This window comes from Microcebus murinus, chromosome 27, assembly GCF_040939455.1.
Source record: "Microcebus murinus isolate Inina chromosome 27, M.murinus_Inina_mat1.0, whole genome shotgun sequence".
NCBI lineage: Eukaryota > Metazoa > Chordata > Mammalia > Primates > Cheirogaleidae > Microcebus > Microcebus murinus.
Genome location: NC_134130.1, coordinates 5,174,665 through 5,194,882, shown reverse-complemented (window position 1 = coordinate 5,194,882; position 20,218 = coordinate 5,174,665). Strand labels below are relative to the sequence as shown.

The following is a 20,218-nucleotide window of genomic DNA, read 5'->3' as shown; positions in this document are numbered from 1 at the left end:
GCGCCTGAGGCCACGTCGGCGTCGGCGGGGTGACGTCACCAGGCGCGCCCCGCTCCCTGCGTCCAGCGGGGACACCATACTGGGGCGGGGCTTATAAGGGGCGGGGCCTCCCTGTCCCAGGGAGCCCGGGTTCCCTGCAGTGTCGTCTTGGGTGGTCGCGGAGGTCGTTCCCGGGACTCAGGGGACCCTCGTCCCTCACTTGCCATGCGTGTCACCGAGTCTGAAGCTTTTCCAGTTAGTAAATGTAGAGGGAAATCGAAGGTCAGCTTTAGGCAAACATTTCACAATTGTGGGCTGAGATCTCTGGGTTGAAGTTCAAAATTAGTGGGGGAAAGTAGGATGAGAAACAGGATATTTGCATGGCCTCAAAGTATTTCCCCCAAGATACTTAGAAACTCTTTTTTTCTTCAGAAACGAGGTCTTACTCTGTCACCCATGCTAGGACTAATTAAAAAAACTTTTTTTTTTTGTAGAGGGGCCTCGCTATGTGGGCCAAGTTGGCCTTCAAATCCTGGCCTCCAGCCATCCTCCTGCCTCAGCCTCCCCAAGATGACAGGTGTGAGCCACTGCTCCCAGCCTTCCCCAAGATTTCTAGTAATTACAAAGAGGAAAGTAGACACCATCTTAGCCCAGTGAGCAAAGTCAATGTCACCGAAAACGAGAGTGTGACATTGTGGAACCACTGATAGGACGCAGTGGGAGAGGCACAGCACTTCAGTGGGATCCACAACCTCAGCCTAATCTTGAGCTAGTCACCAAGACAAACCCAAATTGAGGGACTTTCTACAGAATAACCGGCAGGACTCTTCAAAAGTATCATGTGAGACAGACTGAGGACCAGTCACAGGAGGAGAGGAAGACAGCTAAACGCCACGTAGGATTCAGGATTTGCTCCTAGGCCAGAAAAGGGACATGGGAGGGAGAACTGGCCACATCCTGTAGATTTTCTAGGAGTGTTAAATTTATTAAAAAACAAAACAAACAAACAAAAAACAGTTAAAAAGAAAACCATCCCTACCTTAAGGGGTTGTTGGGAGGGTTAAGTGAGGGGCTGCAGTTAAAGTTCCTGCCACAGAAGGAACCAGGTGAGAATTCTAATTACTAGCTGTTGCTCTCATTCGATCCCAAGCTTTCAACTGCAGAAGATGTCAATTTTTTTAAATCATAAAAGTGTTTAAATTTTCAAGAAAACGTCAATGGCCATATCTAGAGGGACAAGAATTGAGCCGGTGTTCCTACTCCTTCCTGACTGGAAAGCACAGAATCTCAGGAATATGTTGTAGGTTATCCCCAGACTGGGCTCTTTGTGGTTTTTTTAGGAAGTAAATCAGGTATTTCAATTGTGAGCTGTTGGAGCCTCCTGCTAAACACAGGCGTGTGTGTGTGTGTGTGTGTGTGTGTGTTTTCTTTCCAGAAAGACTTTGAGCCCCAGGCCTCTTTTGTTGCCTTTTTGCTTAGAAAGAAAAAAAAAAAAAACATTAGCACACTAAAGGGACTGAAAGAAAACCAACCTTCCTTCCAAAGAGCCTGCTTTCCAGGATCTGGCAGTCCTAAGGGAAAAGACTGGATCACACAAGTATGGCAGACTTTTCTCTCTATGGGCAAGACACCGTAAATGGGGGTGGATGGAAATATTAAAGGGCAGTGTGAAGGCGTTCCTTTGTGGTGAATAAACAGTTGTGTGTCTCGATTGTGGTGATGGTTACCAGAATCTGCGCAGGCGAGAATGTGGAATGGAATCACACACACACGGAGAATGAGTGTGTGTAAACGCTGGCAAAATCCAAATAAGGTTTGGAGTAGGGTTTTTTAAGAGATGAGGTCTTGCTATGTTGCCCAGGGTGGCCTTGAACTCCGGGCTCCAGTGATCCTCTCACCTCAGCCTCCCGAGTCACCGGGACTAGACATGAGCCTCCGCACCGAACAACAGTTGGGTTCATTGTATTGTTCCAGTGTCAAGTTTCCATGATTTGGCAATGAGACGTTAGCCTCCCTTTCCTGGCCTAGGTGTCAGGGGCAGGAATGCAAGTGACCTCGGTTTGGCCAGTGGATACTGTCTCATGACAATTTGAATCTTGACTCAGTGAGGCAGTATAGAAGGTTCTGGTGAAAGTTGCACGTGTCCGGCTACCAAGCCTCCTGGGGCAACCCCACTAACCCCTTTCCCACCTCTGTCATTCTGTGCTATCTGTCCTCTTTAGTCAGAGCCGGATTCTGTGGCTTATGGCTGGGTCTCCTGCTGTACTTGGTTTTACAGTGGATTAAGGGAATGACATTTTCTTGTTCTCGACAGAATGATTTTAAAGATTCACTGGCTGAGCTTCCTACCAATAAAATACATTGAGATTGGAAACATATTTCGATTTGTAACATGTATGACAAAGGACTGATTTCCTTCATATATAAAGAGCAATTACAAATCAATGAGACCAACAAGTCAAAAGGAAGGTGGGCAAAAGACTTCAACAAATGATTACCAGAAAACAGATGACTTAAAATGTGAAAAAGAAGATCCACATATGTAAGAGAAATGTGAGTTCAAAGTGCAGTGAGATGCCACATTTCTCTTGTATTTAATAAGATGGGCAAAGAAAAAACTGATAACACATAATACTGAGCACTTGAGAAATAGGTACACTTCTCTCTTGGTAGGAGTGTACTTTGAGGCATTCCATTTGGAAGGTAATTTGATATAATAATATTCTTCAAAATTAAAAGTGAATATGCCTTTTGCTAAATTCTAGGAATTTATCTTATGAATATATATGTATGCACCAAAAACACATATAAATCTATTTGCTGCAGGATCATTTATACAGGAGTGGGCCAAATCTGGCCAGCTGCCTGATTTTGTAAATAAAGTTTTATTGGCACACCCATTCATTTACATTTTATCTAAGGCTGTCTTTGTGCTACAATGGCAGAGCTGAATAGCTGCCACAGAGGCTGACCCACAAAATCGAAAATATTTACCATCAGGCCCTTTAAAATTTGCTGTTCCTGACTTACACTAACTAAAAATCCAGAATGGGCTGTGTATTAGGGACTGGCGAAATAAATGACAGCACATTTGCACAACGGACTAGAATGCAGGCATTAAAAAAAATAAGGCAGATCTAGCACAATAATGAGGCATAGCTACCAAGATATATTCAGCAAAAAAACCACGATATAGGTGAACACAATCATTACCTACCTGTGTGTGGACATACACGCGTGGGCTGTTCCTGGAAGAACATGCTAGATGGGGGGGAGAGGTTATCTCTAGGGAGGCAAAAAGATGTCTTTCCCCTAAATATCCTTTTTTGTACTGAGATTTATTTCTCTTTAAAACCCATTTTTTGTTTGTTTGTTTGTTTTTTGAGACAGAGTGTTGCTTTGTTGCCCAGGCTAGAGTGCCGTGGCGCCAGCCTAGCTCACAGCAACCTCATACTCCTGGGCTCAAGTGATCCTGCTGCCTCAGCCTGAGTAGCTGGGACTACAGGCATGAGCCACCATGCCCAGCTAATTTTTTTCTATATATATTAGTTGGCCAATTAATTTCTTTCTATTTATAGTAGAGACGGGGTCTCGCTCTTGCTCAGGTTGGTTTCCAACTCCTGACCTCGAGCAATCCGCCCGCCTCGGCCTCCCAGAGTGCTAGGATTACAGGCGTGAGCAACCACGCCTGGCCAAAACCCATTTTTTTTAAAGGGGAGCTTTCCAAAGGATGGAGAGAGTGGACTGGGTCGGGCAGTCCCTCCCTGCTGTCAGCAGCACAACTGCACGCCCTGAGTGTGGTCACCGGGGTCTCCCTTGTTGGTGTCTTGCTGTTGGGACAGATGTGAAGGGGGCTCGGCCTGCCCTTCCTGGCCGAGGCATTTCGTGATCCTGGAAGTGCTGGTGGCTGACGGGTGCTTCGGTTCCGGCTGTGCCGTGGCGCTGGGGGAGCAGAGACCACACCCGACATCCTGTGCTGGGTCCCTAGAGACCAACCGACCTTCTGGACCTCTGAGGACTCAAAATGCTCTCACCAGGACAGCTGGGACTGTGCTCCCTGGACCAGTGTGATCAGGGGTGGGGATCTGCTAGGGGCTGTGACAGCCCTCCTGGGCCCGTGCCAGGGCAGCCCCAGGTCCCCAGTGGTCCCTGGTGACTGCCAAGACCTGGGAGGTGGTGATCACTGCCTGGGATGCCCCTGCCACTCAGAGGAGCCCAGGATGTAGAAGGAACCTGAGGCAGGGGCACGTTTCCATCTGGAATCGTTTAATGAGTCTACTTCTTACACGCATAATTATAAAAGAATAAGAATTGACAAAAATATTTTCTTTCCATAATATGTAGAGGTGGTTTGTTTCTGTATTTTTTTTTCTTCTTCTTCTTCTTGTTTTTTTTTTTTTTTTGGCCCACCACTGGCAGAACTCTTGGTGGGAGGGAAAGGAAGGGGACAGTATAACCCTGAGGTGGGGGCGGTTCCAACTCCCAACCCCGGAACCCCTGGTGGGCATGGGCCGGACAGACATGTGGCCTGACAGCTGGGCTGGGGAGGGGACAGCGGCCGCTGACCAGCAGAGCGCTGAAGCTCGACGAGTTTCAGTCCCTGCCTGAAAGCTCGGGGGAGAGGCGGGCGTGGGAGGGTGCGGTCCTCCCAGCAGGCCCTGGCCGCTCCTCCTGCCGGGCCCTCACGACTCTCCGACTCTCCGCTTGGGCTTTGGGGCTCACCAGGGGCTGGGTTGAAACCCCACAGCGAGTCTAGATATAGGCACCCCTTGCTTTCTGTCTTTTAAATAGTTATGAAAAACACCCCCTAAAACAAACCACAAACATGAAGTGGGGGGCTGGTGGGGAGGACAGGCAATTGCATGCTTCTGTGCTGGGGACGGTGGCTGGCCGGGTCAGGAGACCGAGGGCCACCGGGAGTCACAGGTGGAGGGCCCTCCGCTCCTCCGAGTCTCTTCTGGCCGGGGTGGCCTGAGCTCCGGCTTCCCCCGTGCCCAGCGGCGGGTGGCTTCCTCCTTGCAGAAGGTGCGATGGCCGAGGCCAAGCCTCGGAGGGACCGGCCACCATCTCTCTGTCCTGACCACCAAGCAGTAGCAGGCAAAACCCAGGAGCAGTAAGAAAACGATAAAAGGCGTCAGGGTGGCGAAGGCGGCGGCTCCTCGGGGCAGCAGGGCTGGCCAGCGGGGTAGGAGAGGCGTCCCGTCCGGGCCCGTGGGGCCACTCGGTCCCTCCCGCCTGGTCCCCGGGTGGTGGTGGCGGCCTCAAAGCCACTTGTGCTCTGCTGTGACGGCTCCGGGCGGCGGGCAGGCAGCCGAGGCGGCGCGGCGGGCTCAGAGGTATTCTTGCAGAAAGTGCAGCAGCGTGACTTCGTAGTGCTCGCCCGACTCCGGGCAGCGAATACTGTGTCTCTCGTTGGGGTAGATCTGGGTGAGACACGAGGCAGGCTGGGGGTGCTGCGGGACCACCCAGGGCTCCCCCCCCACCAGGCACACGATGCCGACAGGAAAGGCTGAGGCCCGTGAACCTGGGTTCGAGTCCCACCTGTACCACTGACTCGCAGCGTTAACTCTAGCCCTTCTCAAAAACGACATGAGTGCGGACTCCACAGGCTCGCTGGGAGGATCTGGCAAGACAAGCTCTATAAAGTGCCACGCACCCGCCAAACCTGCCGAGGGACAGACCCGTCTCTGTGGAGGAGGCCGAGGCCAAGGCTGCAAGCCTCAGAGACACCTGGGGTCCTCGTCCTAATTTCCTTTCACCACAAGGCCATGTTTCAACTGCACTCGACAAGCTCTAGGCCCCCATGGCCGCCCCGCAAGCTTTGTGTTTTCTGGGTTCTCTTACCACCCAAGGGGGATTAAGCCAAAAGGGGGACAGTGACAGGGAGCTCCCTAGTGTCCTGGGACCTGGCCCAGTGACATCCAGGCCCTCGGGTGGAGGGACACGGAGTGCGTGTCCTGCCCCTGGCCGCAGAGCGGGGTCTCCCAAGGTGCTGATGGGCACAGGAACAGCGCCCCGCCCTCTGGGGGCTGGCGGCCGGACTCCCCCGGAGAACACTGGCGCGCCGGCAGCAAGGCGGGGCGGCCCGTGCGGCGGAGATGGGCTCTCTAGACATGCCCTGGCCCACGGCTGCCACCCTGGCCCGTTGGCCTGGGAGCGCACCAAGCCGCCCGCTGCTCTCCCCCTACACCCTTGCCTTCCTTATCTGGTTCCGGATGAATCTAGAGTTGGACGATATGGTCCCCAGCCTGTGCGAGACTGCGTCGGCCTGACATGGACCCATGGCCTGACTGGCCTCGGGTCCTGCAGCCCCTGCCACCTCACGGGCCCTGTCTGCCCCAGCCCAGGCACTGGCAGCACCCGGGACAGATCCCGTGAGCCCACCACAGCCATCGCTCATGCTGTGCCCGCACTGCCACGCCACCCTGGGTCCTGGCTGCTCCGTCACTTGTCCCTCCCCGAGCTGGGAGGGCAGAGGGAGGGGCTCGGGTCTCTCTACTGAACTCTCGGCCCCCAACCCAAGGCCTGGCACGAGGCAGATGTGATTTGCGAACAGAGAGGGCCTGTGGCTGCCAGCCGCCAGTCCAGCTGTTTCGGGGTGTCTGAAGCAAGGCGGGGTGCGCTCCATGCATCCCAAACACTGCCCTGCTTCCACCCCGGCCCCACCTCGTGTGCTAAGCGCTTTTCCTGCGAGGACTCATGTGGCCTCCAAGCACCCAGGAGGCAGGGTTACAGTGCCCATTTTGCAGATGGGGAAGTGCGGCCGGAGGCTGCTCAGAAGGGCCACCCGAGGTTCCGTCACAGATCCTCCTGACCCTGTCCCCACCTGCGCCTGTTTGTGAGGAACGTGCCTCCAGGGCAGCTTGGGATGTGGGGGCCCAGGGGAGTCCTGCTGAGGGTTCAGCTCTTCACCCCACAAGGGGGCCCTGCCACTTTAAAGAAGCCTCACCCGTCACCAAAGGCCCCGCCCCTCAATGAGCTCTGCCCCTTTAAAGCCACACCCCACCACTGAAGCCCCGCCTCACTGAGACCATCCCCATTCTGCAGAAGCCCCATCCTCCTAACCAAAGGCTCCACCCCTCATCCTCAAGGCCCACCCCCTTGCCACCGAGCCCCGCCCCCACAGCCAAGGCCCCGCCCAGCCAGCCCTGCCCCTTCCTCAGCCCCCTCTGGCTGGTCCCCTGTCAGGAAGCTGCTCCCTTTCCACGTTTCTGTGTCCACATGTGGGTCCCCAGCCCTGGTGCCTCCTCACTCACGCCAGAACCCTTAAATGTTACCCGCCCCGGGAGTTCCTCTAGGGCCACTGACCCCTTAGCAACGGTCTTGCTAGATGCCTTCAGCAGCCTGTGGTTGCTTCTAAGTTTGTGTCAAAATGTCAATTTCAGCGACCTCCCTCCCAGGCCCTGGGCTGGGACAGTGCACCCCACCCCCACCCTGTGCTCCCAGGTGTGATCCACCCACGACTGACAGATGAAGGGACCGTGAGCAGGGACGCTCAGGAGCGCAGGGCAGCAGTGTTGGGAGCAGGGACCCTGGAGCCTCTGCCTCTGGTGGGAAACACCTTGGACCAGGCTGCCTTGCCACGCCCGGGACCACCCAGTACAGGTGCCCCCAGGAGCCACCCACCTGGAGCTGGTAAGGTTTTCCCGCTCGGATCAGCTGCGAGACGAGGAAGTTTGTGTGGAAAAAGTGCACGTTTTCATCCAGGAAGCCGTGGAGGATGAGCAGGCGGTTGGGCCTGGAACGCAGTGAGGGTGAAGGGGGTGTGAGGCTGGGCTCGAGCCGGGGCAGGAGAGGGACTGGCGAGTCCAGAATTCCGCAAGCCCCGAGCGGCTCCAGCCACTGCCCATCGTCCCAACTGGGCTGAGTCTCTCCCCCGCCCCGGCTCCGTAAGCCTGGGCCACAACTGGCGGGTCTGGAAGACCCCCTTGCTCCCAGGCAGGGAGGGGACAGGAGCATGTGTCTGTGCGAACAGGTCCCTGAGCTACAGGAGAGGCTCCACAGCACGCTGGTCCACAGCACAGCCGGCAACAGAATGTTCTAGACTGGACCACCCAACGCTTGAAATGTGGCAGGAATGACTGATGAACAGAAATTGTTTTTGTTTTTGGGGACAAAATCTCTCTCTGTCACCCAGGCTGGAGTGCAGTGGTGTCATCATAGCTCAATGCAGCCTTGAACTTCTGGGCTCAAATGATCCTGCCTCGGCCTCCTAAACTGCTGGGACTACAAGTGCACACCACTGCATACAACTAAATAATCTAACTGTGGTAAAATTCACATAACCTAAACGTAACCAGGTAAAAGTACAGGATTCAGTGGCATTTGGTGCATTCACAATGTGCGACCACCACCTCTCCCTAGTTCCGGAACATTCCATCACCCTGAAGCCAAACCCTGTTCCCATTAGCAGTGACTCCCCATCCCTGGGCAGCTGCCAATCTGTGCTCTGTCCCAACGGATTCATTCGTTTAGTTGATCTGGATGAGTGTGGCGACCGGCTCTCACGCTGGACAGCCAGGTCCAGGGTGCTGAGTCCCGGGAGATGCCACGCTACCCTCGCCGGAAGCCCAGGCCACTCTCCAGACCCTGGGGAGAGCGACGCAGGGGGACTAAAGCATCCCCGCAACTGCGCAGGATCCCGGCTGACGCCAACCTGACGGAGACACCCAGGAAGTGGCAGTGCCCTTCTCTCTCCATCAGAAAGTGAGGCCAAGGCCAACGTCAAAGTGTGAAACAGGACATCTGAACTGGTCCCATAGCCCTGGACGCTGTCACCATTTAGGACACCACTTAGGACAGCCGGTGCATGACAAGGGTGTGGCTCCGGCTCCCTTCATCTTTCTGAGGGTAGGGCCAGGGCCTCCTCCCTCCATGAGCACCCTTGGGCGCCCCTTCCCGGGGGGGTGGTGAGGAAGGAGGACTGGCGGGGGGAGGGGATGGCGGCTTCAAGACACACACAGGCTGATGCCAAACCTGCCAAGGCCACAGGGCACCATGGGGGAGGTGTGAGGGTGGCCTGGGGTCCGTGGCTCAAGCCAGCTGGGGCAGAGGAGTATGCCCGATGGCTGGAGAAGCAGCAGGCCCCTGGGGTGGCGGGAGAGCCCTCGAGGGCTGCAGGGTGCGGTCCTTACTCGTTGGGCAGCTTCTCCACGTGCAGGGCCACGGAACCCGCCTCGTAGCCCTGCTGGTTGTTCTCTGGCACGTCCATGTAGCGCTCCGTGTACCCTGTGTCATAGGCCATCCAGACCGTGACTGGAGCGCCCGCGATGGCCACCTGAAGGACACAGCGGACGGGGACAGAGAGAGAGACGGGGCGTCGGTCAGGGAGCCTGTGCCCGCCGTCCCGGGGCCTCCCTGAGCACAGGAGCGGTCATGCACTTGGGGCTGGCGGGAGGGGCCCTCAGACCGTGTCCCCGTGGGCCGTGAGCTGCTCCAGGGCGGGCAGGGCACCACGGGCGGGTGGGGGCCCTGCTCCCCCTGCCCTTCCGCCGCCTCCTCCTCCTCATGGCCGCGCCCCGCAGCGCCCTGGCGGTGCCGCTGGCCCGGGGCCCCTCCCGCCGCTCCTCACACCATGCCCCACCTCTGCCCATCCGAGGCCGGGGTCCCGGGCTCAGCCTCCCACAGAGAGCTGCTGGCAGGGTTTTGCGCAGCCGGATGCCATCCTGGGGTCAGCGGTGGCGGGCAATGAGGAGGGGGGCTCGGCCCCGTGGGGCTGCTGCGGGGAGAAACAGCCACGTGGCAAGGCCCCTGCCGAGGCGCCTCTGGGGGCGGCGGGCGGGCACGGACGGGGAGGGGTGGGCGCGCAGCGGGCTGGCCGGGGGTGGGACCCACCTTGAACACCTGGGGCTTGTGGATCAGCCCCATGAGCGAGAGGAAGCCCCCGTAGGACCAGCCGTGGATGGCGACGCGGCTCAGGTCGATGAAGCCGTACTTCTCAGCCACGAACTGCAAGCCCTCCACCTGGTCCTCGATCTCCACCTGGCCCTGGGGACGAGGCCGGGCACCTCTCAGCGGCCTCCTCCCAGGCGTACCGCTGCAGTCCCACCTCTGTCTTCTCCCTCTGGGGTCACGAGTGGCTCTCTGGGGGCCACCTGGCTCCGCAGGGCCTGCCAGACCCGGCACCAGCCCTGCTCTGCCACCTCCTGGGCCAGCACCTCTGGGAAAGGCCCGTCCCCTCCCTGGGCCTGGTCTGCTCAACCCTGAGACAGGCACACTGACGTGGAGAGGGCGCCAGGGCGAAAAGAGACCTGGCGCGTCCTGGCAGGAGCTAGGGCTCAAAGACTGGCTGATGCCGTCACTGGCACCGTCACCACTACCACCCTCAGTGCCACTGCTAGGGCCTGGGCGTCTGCGTCCTGTCCGCAGCTCCACCCAAGGTCGCCACGAGGCCTTTGTCTTGGAAGCAGAGAGCCACCCCACCAGACACCAGCCCCGTTGGCACCTTGCTCTCGGACTCCCTGCCCACCCGAACCCCGAGAAATAAACGTATATCCCTCATAGGCCCCCAGCCTGGGCGTTTGTTGCAGCAGCAAAACCGGACTGAGACGGCAGCCATCGCCACCACTGCTATTAATGACACTGCTTCTATAGCCACCAGCCCAGCCCTCGGGACTTCCCGTGGACAGGGCCGTGCCGAGAGCTCAGGCACCGGATTGCACGCGTGTGTCCCCATGTCTCCACAGGGCACAGCTCGGAGCTGAGCAGCAGAGCAGATGCCCCCTTGAGTCCAAAAGGCCACCTCACTGTGCCCAGGCCACCCCGGCCGGCACTGCCCGCGCCCCACAGGAGCTGGGCCCGCGAGACTGAAGGGAAGTTACCATCTGGTTCTTTAGGGCCCCCTCGAAGCGCAGCCCCCGCTGACACGAGCCCCTGCCGTCGATCACGACCACGGCGTAGCCCAGCGACGCCAGCGTGTTGAGCCGCAAGTACTTGATGCCCTTGAAGGAGTTATTCACCAGCTGCACCTGCGGGCGACGGAGGACGTGGTGCTCTGGGCCCAAGGGACAAGTCCAGCCAGGGACCCAGCGGGACAGGGACAGGACAGGGCCTTAGAGCTCAATGAACGTGCCTATGCTTTGTCTTGAGGCTCTGGGGACACTCGGAGAGTGACAGGGTCGGAAGTGCCCTGGCCCTCCCTGGAAGCCACTTTGACTCCACTGATATGAGGGGCAGGTGGCTCTGTGGGGAGGGGCCGTCCTGGGCGCTGCAGGGTGCTGCGCGGTGTCCCTGTCTCCTGCCCCATGCCAGGAGCTCCCCTTCCTCAGCTGTGACAACCACCAATGTCCCCAGATGATGCCCAGTGCTCCCTGAAGGGGGGGCAGAGCTGCCCTGGGTGAGACGCCCCACAATCAACGGATCCACCTGCCTGGTCCCGGCCCTGCTCAGGGCAGTGGGCCCAAGGCCTCCTCTGTTCTAAGCTGGTGACAGGGGGCTTCCCAGAGGACAAGGGAGACCGGGCAGGCGGAGGGGGAAGGGAGGCCATCCGGGAGGGAGCCAGGGCTGGGGGGACAGACGCAGAGCAGAACGAGCGTGCTCAGGACAGAGCGGCGGGGAGCAGGGCGCCGGGAACGTGGCCGTCGCCTCCCGCTGACCCTCCCCCACCGGGCACCCACCTGCGGGCCTCCGTACACAAAGAGGACGGTGGGGTGCTTCTTGCCCGGCTGCACGGCGTGCGGCTTGTAGATCATGCCGTAGAGCCGCACGTCCGCGCGCGTGTGGAAGTGGAAGATTTCCGGGGGCACGTAGTCCGGGGGGCAGCCTGCGGGAGACGAGCGGCTGTGCTGTGGGGCCGAGGGCGCCGGGCGGCCAGGGCAGCCACGTCCGGCCAAACCACGTCCACCTGACCCCTCGCTCCGCGGCCTTGCCCCAGGCCTGGCGGGCAGACCCCAGCACCCACCGTCCGGCACTTCCCGGGGTGCAGAGGCAGAGCCCTGCCGTGCGGGATGCCGCCGCGGGTGGACGGCATGGAAGCTCAGACAGCGGTTCCCCAGGCCAGAAGGCGATTCCCCACCACTCTCTCCTGCCATCCTCCTCGCACCCCAGGACCAAGGACTGTCCTCAGCAGCCCTGATACCCGCAGGCCCCCATGGAGGTGCTGACGCCTCTGGAATTTGACCAAGAGCTAATCTGAAGTCGACTTCTCATGGATTTTTCCTTAGTTTCCTTAGGTAAATGCAGGTGAGTCAGTTTACAGGAAGACCAGTAAAGGGCAATGAGGTCTGAGGTCGGGAGCAGACTACTCTGAAGGCCAGAGAGCAGGCATCTTCGGCTTGGCGGGGCCGACGGGTGTCGTCTGCTACTATGGCCATACGCCACGTAAATGACTGTGTGGACGGATCTGGCCACAGTGTGCTGACTCCTGACACAGGTGGTCTTCAAACGCGGCACAGATTAGGAGTTTGCTGAAACCCAGGGTGCCCAAGTGCCAATCCCTGCCCCCATTCCCAGCCTCAGTTTCTCCATCTGTAACACCAGGGCCAGGCACTGGCCTGTCTCAGGGCTGACAGGGGAGTCGAGGAGAGCGCCAGTGGAGAGGGGCCCAGGATCCATTTCTGCTCCAGGTGGTGAGGGTATCATAAAATGCTCTCCAGCCCACAAAACAGCCCGTATGTGCCAGGGACTATTTTCTAGAATGTTCTAGAAACATACCAATAGAGTAAAGTCAGAACTAGGGTAGGTCGTCCTTTTTATGGAGTGATTTTGGGGCACCAGGCAGTATGTTGGCCATAGTTTTTCATTCTACATGCTTGTTCATATCATTTTACTGATGAAAAAAACAACTTTGCTCTTCTTTTTGAGAGACAGGGTCTTAGGCTCGGTCACCCAGGCTAGAGTACAGTGGCCCAATCACAGCTCACTGCAGCCTCCAACTCCTGACGTCAAGCAATCCTCCTGCCTCAGCCTTCTGAGTAGCTGGGACGACAGGTGTGCACCACGCTCAGCTAATTTAAAAATTTTTTAGGTAAAGACAGAGTCTTACTATGTTGCCCAGGCTGGTCTCAAACTCCTGGCCTCAAGCGATCCTCAACCTCAGCCTCCCAAAGTGCTGGGATTACAGGCATGAGCCATCGTGCCCAGCCCAGAGAAGGAAACACTGAAGAGTGATAAACTGACGCCTAAGGTCGTGCATCCTGTGTGTGCTGGAGCCAGAATTGGAACCCAGGACCACCCGTGCAGTGTCCCGGCTGATCCTAGGCTCTTGTGGTGTCCGGAGGCCTCTTGTGTCCAAGGAGCCCTCTCATGACCAACCCCGGCTTCTTTCTCAGACAAAGGCTTTGGGATGTCTGCTCTGCACAGGCTCCGACATGGCCGGCCGCTCTGTGCACGGTCGCCTGTAGGGGCCCTCTGGGCGCTGCCCCAGCCAGGACGCCAGGGGCAGGGACGAAGGTGAAGCAAAAAGCCCGAGCACCAGGGTGGGCTCTGAGTGGGCTCAGGCAGACACTGGTGTCCCATCTGCACTGACTGCCCTTGTTCCAAGTGTCACTCTCCACCTTCCTGCCAGCCCAGAGCTCCCCAAGAACAGGGTCTGTGTCCCACTCGTGACAGGCGGGCACATAGTTGGCCCAGAGCTGAAGCCCTGCCGGGTTCCCTGCAAGGGACAGTGCCCTAGTGCAGCTCAGACTCGAGACTGTGACAGATGGCAGGGCCCTCAGACGGTGGTGGGGCCACTGGGTGTGTCCCCTGTCGAGTTCCTGGGCTCCTGGGAAGGGCCTGGGTGTCCGGGACTGGGGGGTGGGGACCGGCTGAGGCTCCCGAGGGGACAGGGCCGGGTACTCACTGGCGGCCTCCATCATGCTGGCCCAGAACCGCGGCTGCTTGTGCAGGGGGTCGTCGTCAGGGCCGCTCAGCTTGTAGACGTGCACGCAGGGCGGCGTGCTCACGCTGCTGTAGTGGCTGATGAACATGTCGAAGTTCTGCGGGCGGGACAAGGGGCTGCTGAGCACCTCGGGATGCTGCTAACCCTCCCGCCTGGGCCTGTCACCAAGTTCTGGCCTTCGACTGTGTGCCACACCCACTCCCTGCTCCATTACTGAAACCTCAGAGCGCCACCCACCAAAGGAAACTGAGACCAGGAGAAACCTGTCCCCTGTCCAGCGGCCCACGGGCCTGCCCATCTTGCTGGTTTTGCAGCCCACAAACTGCTACTGACTCTTGCCCTGGACTTGGGGGCCCCTCTGCACACCTAGTGCCTGAGGTTCTAGGATATTCCGAGGGACTAAGGGACGTGGAGAGGCAGCCCCAGCTAGGTGCACAGGCCCCAGGGCTCCATCAGTCTCTACTGTGTGTGGGGGGGGTGCACCATCCTCTTCCTCCCTTACCAGGGAGGTGGGGGGCACCTTGGGGCGGGGGAGCAGCCCACCTGGCTCATGGAGCAGCTGTGGGAGAAGCCGGGCGTGGTGAGGCGCACGATCTCCCCGGCAGACTCGTAGCTGACCACGTAGAGGTGGTGCTCCAGCGGCGTGTCCTTTGTGCCTTGGAAGTACACCAGCTTGGTCTCCTCGTTGACCCAGATCTGTGGGAGACGGGGGCTCCTGTGACACACACGCCCTGGACTTCCCACGCCTCCCTATCCCAGGCCCCTCGCCCTGGCCCGTAGGATGGGCCTGGCGCTCTGTGGACAGGAGAGCGGATCGCCCCCCAGCTGGGAAGGAACCGCCTCTGGGAGATGCGCTTATCCGACCCGCGGGCCAGGGCACCTCTGATCTGGCTGGCTGGCTGCAGGCAGTTCTCTGGTACCCCGACCCCACATGGCTGGTTCCAGGCCCTGAGCCGGGACAGAGGCTGAGGGAAGGCCCCTGTCCCCGGTCTGCTCAGCCCCCTTCCCCCACCCAGGTGCTCAGAGGCCCACCCGCCCATCTCCTGGGGGAACGTTCCCAGGGTGGCTCTCAGGTGAAAGCCCAGGAACGGCAGGAAGGAGGCTCGAGCTGCTCCTGCCTAGAGGCGGCTGCGGCTTCTCCAGCAAGTGCCTGCACCCCCACAGTCTCGGGAGCAAGCGCTGCCGCCGAGGAGAGAGCCCACTGTGACCGATTGCAGAAAAGAAAACGGAACCAGCCTGCAGAGGCCAGCAGAGGTGGCTGGAGCCTGGGGTGGGGACAGGGACCTCAAGAGAAGTGAAGACACTGAGGACAAACGGCCTCATGCATGGGGGACAGTGGGGCAGACTTGCAGGTGGGGCCCACACGCTGCTGCGGGGATGTGACCCGCTGCCGCCTGTCTGGGCCACCCTGGCAGCTCGGGGGCCAAACACCTCCAAAGGGCACATCCTCTGACCCAGGAATGGCGTTCTCGAGGAATCGCCCGCGAGGCCCCCGCAATCCGGACACGGGGCCCTCAGTGTTTTTAAGACTGAAAAACTGGCAGCAAGTTCAATGCCCAGACAGGACTGGTCCATCGTTCCAGCACAATTCTCTGTGGCCACACTCAAACCGACACAGGGAGGTGATGACACCGGCTCGTGGGGGACAGGGGCGCAGACGCCACGTTGAGGTCTTCAAGTTACAGTACTTTGGGGCCAGGCGCGGTGGTCCCGGCACTCTGGGAGGCCAAAGAGGGGGGGCTCACTTGAGCCTAGGACTTGGAGGCTGCAGTGAGCTGTGATAATGCCACTGCACTCCAGCCTGAGTGACAGAGTGAGACCCTGTCTCAAAAACAAATGTATAAAATAAAATAAAAAAAACCCACCTCCCAAAATTACAGTACTTTAAAGCAGGGTCCCTATGGGTGTCTGTGTGAGTGAGCGTGTGCGTGAGACTGCGCTGTAACGACGAAAGGTTTGGAGCTATCTAACACCCCCATTTCACAGGTGAGTAGAGTGAGTCTTAGTGCCCAGCCAGCCAGGCCCGAGCCGGGCTGTGAGATGGGGTGACTGTGGCCCAGCAGAGCAGAGGGGACCAGGTGACCACCAACTGCTGCATCACCTTTTGGGGACAACCTTCTCCCCTCCACTCACTCGTAGCGGTGTGGACGTGAGATTATACAGAAAGGGGCTGCGCTCTCATTGTATAACTTGCTTCCTTCCTGGAAATTTGGGATGCCATTCCACGTCTGTGGTGGGAAGTTTGGACGGGACTGGTTGTACCGGGACCCCCGCGGCTGTCGGCTGTCTACACAGCCCAGACCAGGCCACGGCACCCCCGCTCGCTGGCTCGGGTGTTTGCTGACAGCCGTTCTCACCGTGTGAACGCATAGTTCTGTGCAAACATCTCCCAAGGCTCTGGGACCTTGTGGGGTCCACGTCCCGTCTGCCTGGTCACATGAGGTGCATACTAACGATGTCACAGAGCCCATCTCTGCCCCCCAGGAAGGCTGAGCCATGCTGCCCCTCTGTGCTGCGCTGGGGTGCTCCGCTCCCCTTCTCTGGCCAGACCCCCAGACTATGACTCTGGGCTGAGGTCAGGCCTCGCCATGCTTTTGTGACGCCGCATCTGGGGCAGGTGAGGAGATGCTGTCATCTCTGCGGCTGTACTTGTTTGGGAACCTCCTGGGGCTGGCCGGGGTGGGCTGTGGCCAGAGGCAGCCTGTCAACTCTACGGTAGGGAGGGATGACCCCGCCATGCACACCTGGGGAGCGTGGTTTCCTGGAGCGCAGGGAAGCTAATGAAACGGCCCAGGTGGCGCGGGGAGCCGCGAGGCCCTCCCCGCCGGGACCTGCTGGGCAGAGAACAGGACAGAAGCGAGGGAGCCGGGGACAGGCCCTGCTTCCTCACCTGCGCCTGGCTGGAACCCAGCCCCGGGGGCGGTGTGGTGGGAGCAGCGGGAGGGAAGAGAGAAGCCACAGGCATGCAGGCCTGGTGTGGGCTGGGGTGCACCTGTGCGTGTCCCGTGTGTGCGACACACGTGTGCGACACACGTGCGTGGGACACACATGCGTGCGACACACGTGCGTGGGACACACATGCGTGCGGCAGAGGGGCAGCAAGCAGACTGGTACCTTGGAGCCGTGCCTTGCCAAAACCTCCCATTCGCCGCTGGTCAGGGCGATCTCCTCCGCGATGGGGCACTTAAATTCATCTGGAAGCGAGGAGAGGACGAGAGGTGAAGGAACGCGGGGAGTGACACGGAACCCGCAGGCCAAACACCACGCAAGAGGACTTGCCACGGAGCCGCCACAACCCAGGTTTGTGGCAAGCTCGGATGCCAACTCAGGCCACGAGGAGATGGGAGGGGTGGCTGGCTGGGCCCGAGCCGCGGGACGTGGTTGTGGGGCCGATTTGCGCCATGAGGACGGCAGGTCCAGCATTTCCCAGGTTTTCCACAGTTTTGGGGGGTGGAGAGAGACCTCAAGTGAGGGTTTTCACCAGGTGACTGGGACCAGCGCACAGGACGGGTGTCGACACGTATGAGAATCTACTTGAGACCAGCCTGCGCACGAAGGCTCATTCTTCCTCCTTAACCTTCCGTGCCTAGAGCACACTGTCGCGAACGACTCCCTGGGGTGGGACGACGGCCCAGGAACAGCGATGGAAGCTTCTCCTGGAGCAGTGGTGCGGCCGAGTCTGGCTGCCACAAGGCTGGCGGGAACCCGAGTCCGGCCACAGGGGCTCCAGCCCGCGTCCTCACTGTTTCCTTGGGACCCAGCATCACTTCGGTCCCGTCCCCACTCTGCGCTCCCCGTCAGGGACATGCGTGGCACAGACACAGCCCCGGAGCAGGGTACTGGGGAACCCGGGCACCCACCTCAAAGGCTGGGAGGTCCCCCGAGGGGCACTGCGGCACCCTGGAAGGTCGGTGTCCCCGGCTTAGTGGCAGCTGCCGCCAGCCCCACCCTGTGACCGCCTGGCATTAGCAACTCGAGCACAACTCCCCACTTTCCAGGGGAGGCAGAAACGAGGACTCTGAATGTCGGGGGTGGTGGCTAAACCAGACAGACTAGAGGCAAAGCTCTGACCAACAAAGCAAGGTCCCTTCCTTCTGAGATGGCTCAGCCAGTCCGACCTGCGGGAGGACCGTCACCCCTCGCCCGTGCCTGACTCAGCAGCCTGGCGATGGCCTCGGTCTGGTCTGTGGGCTCTATCTCTACACTGTTGGCTCACTTGGGGCAGTCCTGCCCTCTGGGCACACTGAGCAACGTCTGGAGACATGTGTGGTTATCAGGGTGGGGGCTGCTCTTACATGGGGTGGTGGAGGCAGGGACGCTGCTCAGCACCTGCAGTGCCCAGGACGGCCCGCCCCAGAGAATGATGCAGACCAAAGTTCTCAGTTCCCAGGGGAGGCCCTGGTCCAAACCACAAGAGCCCCAACTGGGCTCTCTGGCCACACGGCCACTCTGCCTGGACGGTCCCTCTAGAGCTCCGTCCCGTCCTAAGGCTGAGACGCCATCCATGGGCAGGGCCACCCACGTTCCCGCTGTGAATCCATCCTGTTCTCCTGAACACCACGCACAGGACCGGCCCCCCCCAGCACTGCCGCTGGCGGGCACTTCACCCTGAACACGCCCAGCCCGACTGTGGGCTCCTCTCTTCTAAAATGGCCCGAGTCTGTCCTAGACTGGCCTCAGGCAAACTGCATCCACTTGGCTGTCAGAGCATATCCAAGATCCTGTGGACACGGCTCAGCCACTGCCACCGCCCCAGTCCTGCCCCTCAGCCTGTGTCCACGCAGCAAGCAGAAAGATCACCTTAAACCAATGTCAGAGCAACGACTTCCTGTTTCCCTCATAGCCCAAGTCCTCCCTGCAGCTCTACAGGCCCTGCATGACCTGCCCCGTCCCTTCTCTCCCCTCCCCTCCTCACTCTGTTCCAGCCACACGGGCCTCCTCTTTGTGCCTCCAACACACCAGGCCCGGTCCTGCCCCAGGGCCTTTGCATGGGCTGTGTCCTCTGCCTAGAGTGTGCCGTGTGGCCCCATCACCTCCTCCAAACCCTGGCTCCATGCATGTTACCCAGAGAAGGCTCCTCACTCCCTTCCCTGTCCCCCTACCTACCACCCTTGCCCGTGTCCCTTTGCCACGCACCTTAGACGGCATCTTTAATTATTTTGGGGTTACTGTCTGTCTCCTCCACTGGAATGTTCCACACTAGCGAGAACGTTTCTTTTTTTTTACAATTATAGCCTTAGCACCTGGAGTGGGATTGGCAACTTTTTCTACAAAGGACCAGGAGCAAATACTTTCTCTTAATGGCTTTTTGAGACAGTTTCTGCTGGGACTCCTCAACTCTGTGGTCCGAAAGCAGCCACCATCTGCGAACCAGTGGGTATGGCTGTGTGCCAATAAAACTTTACTCATGAAAACAGGTGGCGGGCCGGACTTGACCTGTGGACCATAGTTTGCTGACTCCTGGTGGTACTAAGGGCCTAACACGTAGTAGGTGCTCAATAAATACTGCTGACTGCATACTCGAGCACTTAGCTACCTTCACCCCTGCCAGGTCACAAACACTCCTCAGGGAACTGGCCTCTTACTCCTCCCTGTGTCCCCTCCCCCCCGCACCCCCGGGGCCAAGCTCATCAGCAGGGCCCATCCGAGAACATGCGGCACACGGAGCCACAGATGCCACTCAGGATGCCACGAGTCAGTGGCACTCATCACGCTCTGCTCACCTTCCCCAGGGGCGAAGGGCTCACTCCAGTCGTAGCCCTTGGGTTTTAAAACGGCAGTGACTTTGTACAAGTGGCAGAAGCCGGTCTTGCACTCGTTGGCGCGGAGGAAGCAGAGCTCCTCGTCCCCCTCTGACTGCGGGAAGGGGTAGAAGATGTCGTGGACCTGTGTGGGCGGCAGGAGAAGATGTGTCAGCGGTGGGGAGATGCGGCTCTGCAGCCGGCCAGGCTACCAGCCCCCTGGACTCTCCCCCTGCCCGGCCGGGGGACAGCCAAGAACTTCCCCTCGCGGGGGCAAACCCCACCCGTCACTGGCCTTCTGCCCCACTGGGGCCCTGGGGGTGGGGACGGCCTGACCCCAGGGGCTCAGATGGGGCACAAGGCTTACATTGATCCAGACGTTGGTGACCTCTTCGTATACCACGTACGGCTGGACGTTCTTGGGGACGGCTCTGGCGAAGGCCAGCCGCTGCTCCTCGTTCTCGGTGGCCGGGATGAACAGGGCCGGGGGAAGGAGGACCAGCTGGAGCCGCTGCTGCGGCCGGTCCAGGAACATGGCCCAGGCACTGCGAAGAGACGGAAGGAAGCCAGGAGCCTCAGTGGCCGTCAGAGGTGGGCAGGGGACACAGAGTCCACCTCTCCAAGTTTGGTGCTGTCCTTTATTTCCCCTTTCCCTCTACACGGACAATCTTTTAACTTA

The 20,218-nt window shown here is 59.2% G+C and overlaps 1 protein-coding gene across 3 annotated transcripts in view; it reads right to left on the bottom strand.

Moving 5' to 3' along the window:
* Positions 1-4,224: 4,224 nt before the first annotated feature.
* Positions 4,225-20,218, bottom strand: part of DPP9 (dipeptidyl peptidase 9) — a 36,689-nt gene continuing 20,695 nt past the window's right edge. For 2 of the 3 annotated variants that reach the window (XM_012769237.3, XM_075998299.1), the window contains 11 exons: positions 19,907-20,084; positions 19,522-19,684; positions 16,913-16,992; positions 14,342-14,494; positions 13,760-13,895; positions 11,595-11,740; positions 10,800-10,946; positions 9,814-9,966; positions 9,114-9,256; positions 7,606-7,717; positions 4,225-5,402 (listed from right to left, as the gene is read on the bottom strand). In XM_012769237.3, the coding sequence (XP_012624691.2) occupies positions 5,310-5,402; positions 7,606-7,717; positions 9,114-9,256; positions 9,814-9,966; positions 10,800-10,946; positions 11,595-11,740; positions 13,760-13,895; positions 14,342-14,494; positions 16,913-16,992; positions 19,522-19,684; positions 19,907-20,084 (1,504 nt within the window). In that variant the 3' untranslated portion in view covers positions 4,225-5,309. Of the gene's footprint in view, positions 5,403-7,605; positions 7,718-9,113; positions 9,257-9,562; positions 9,698-9,813; positions 9,967-10,799; positions 10,947-11,594; positions 11,741-13,759; positions 13,896-14,341; positions 14,495-16,912; positions 16,993-19,521; positions 19,685-19,906; positions 20,085-20,218 lie in introns of those variants that run through there. The other variant, XM_075998298.1, reaches the window with a different exon arrangement.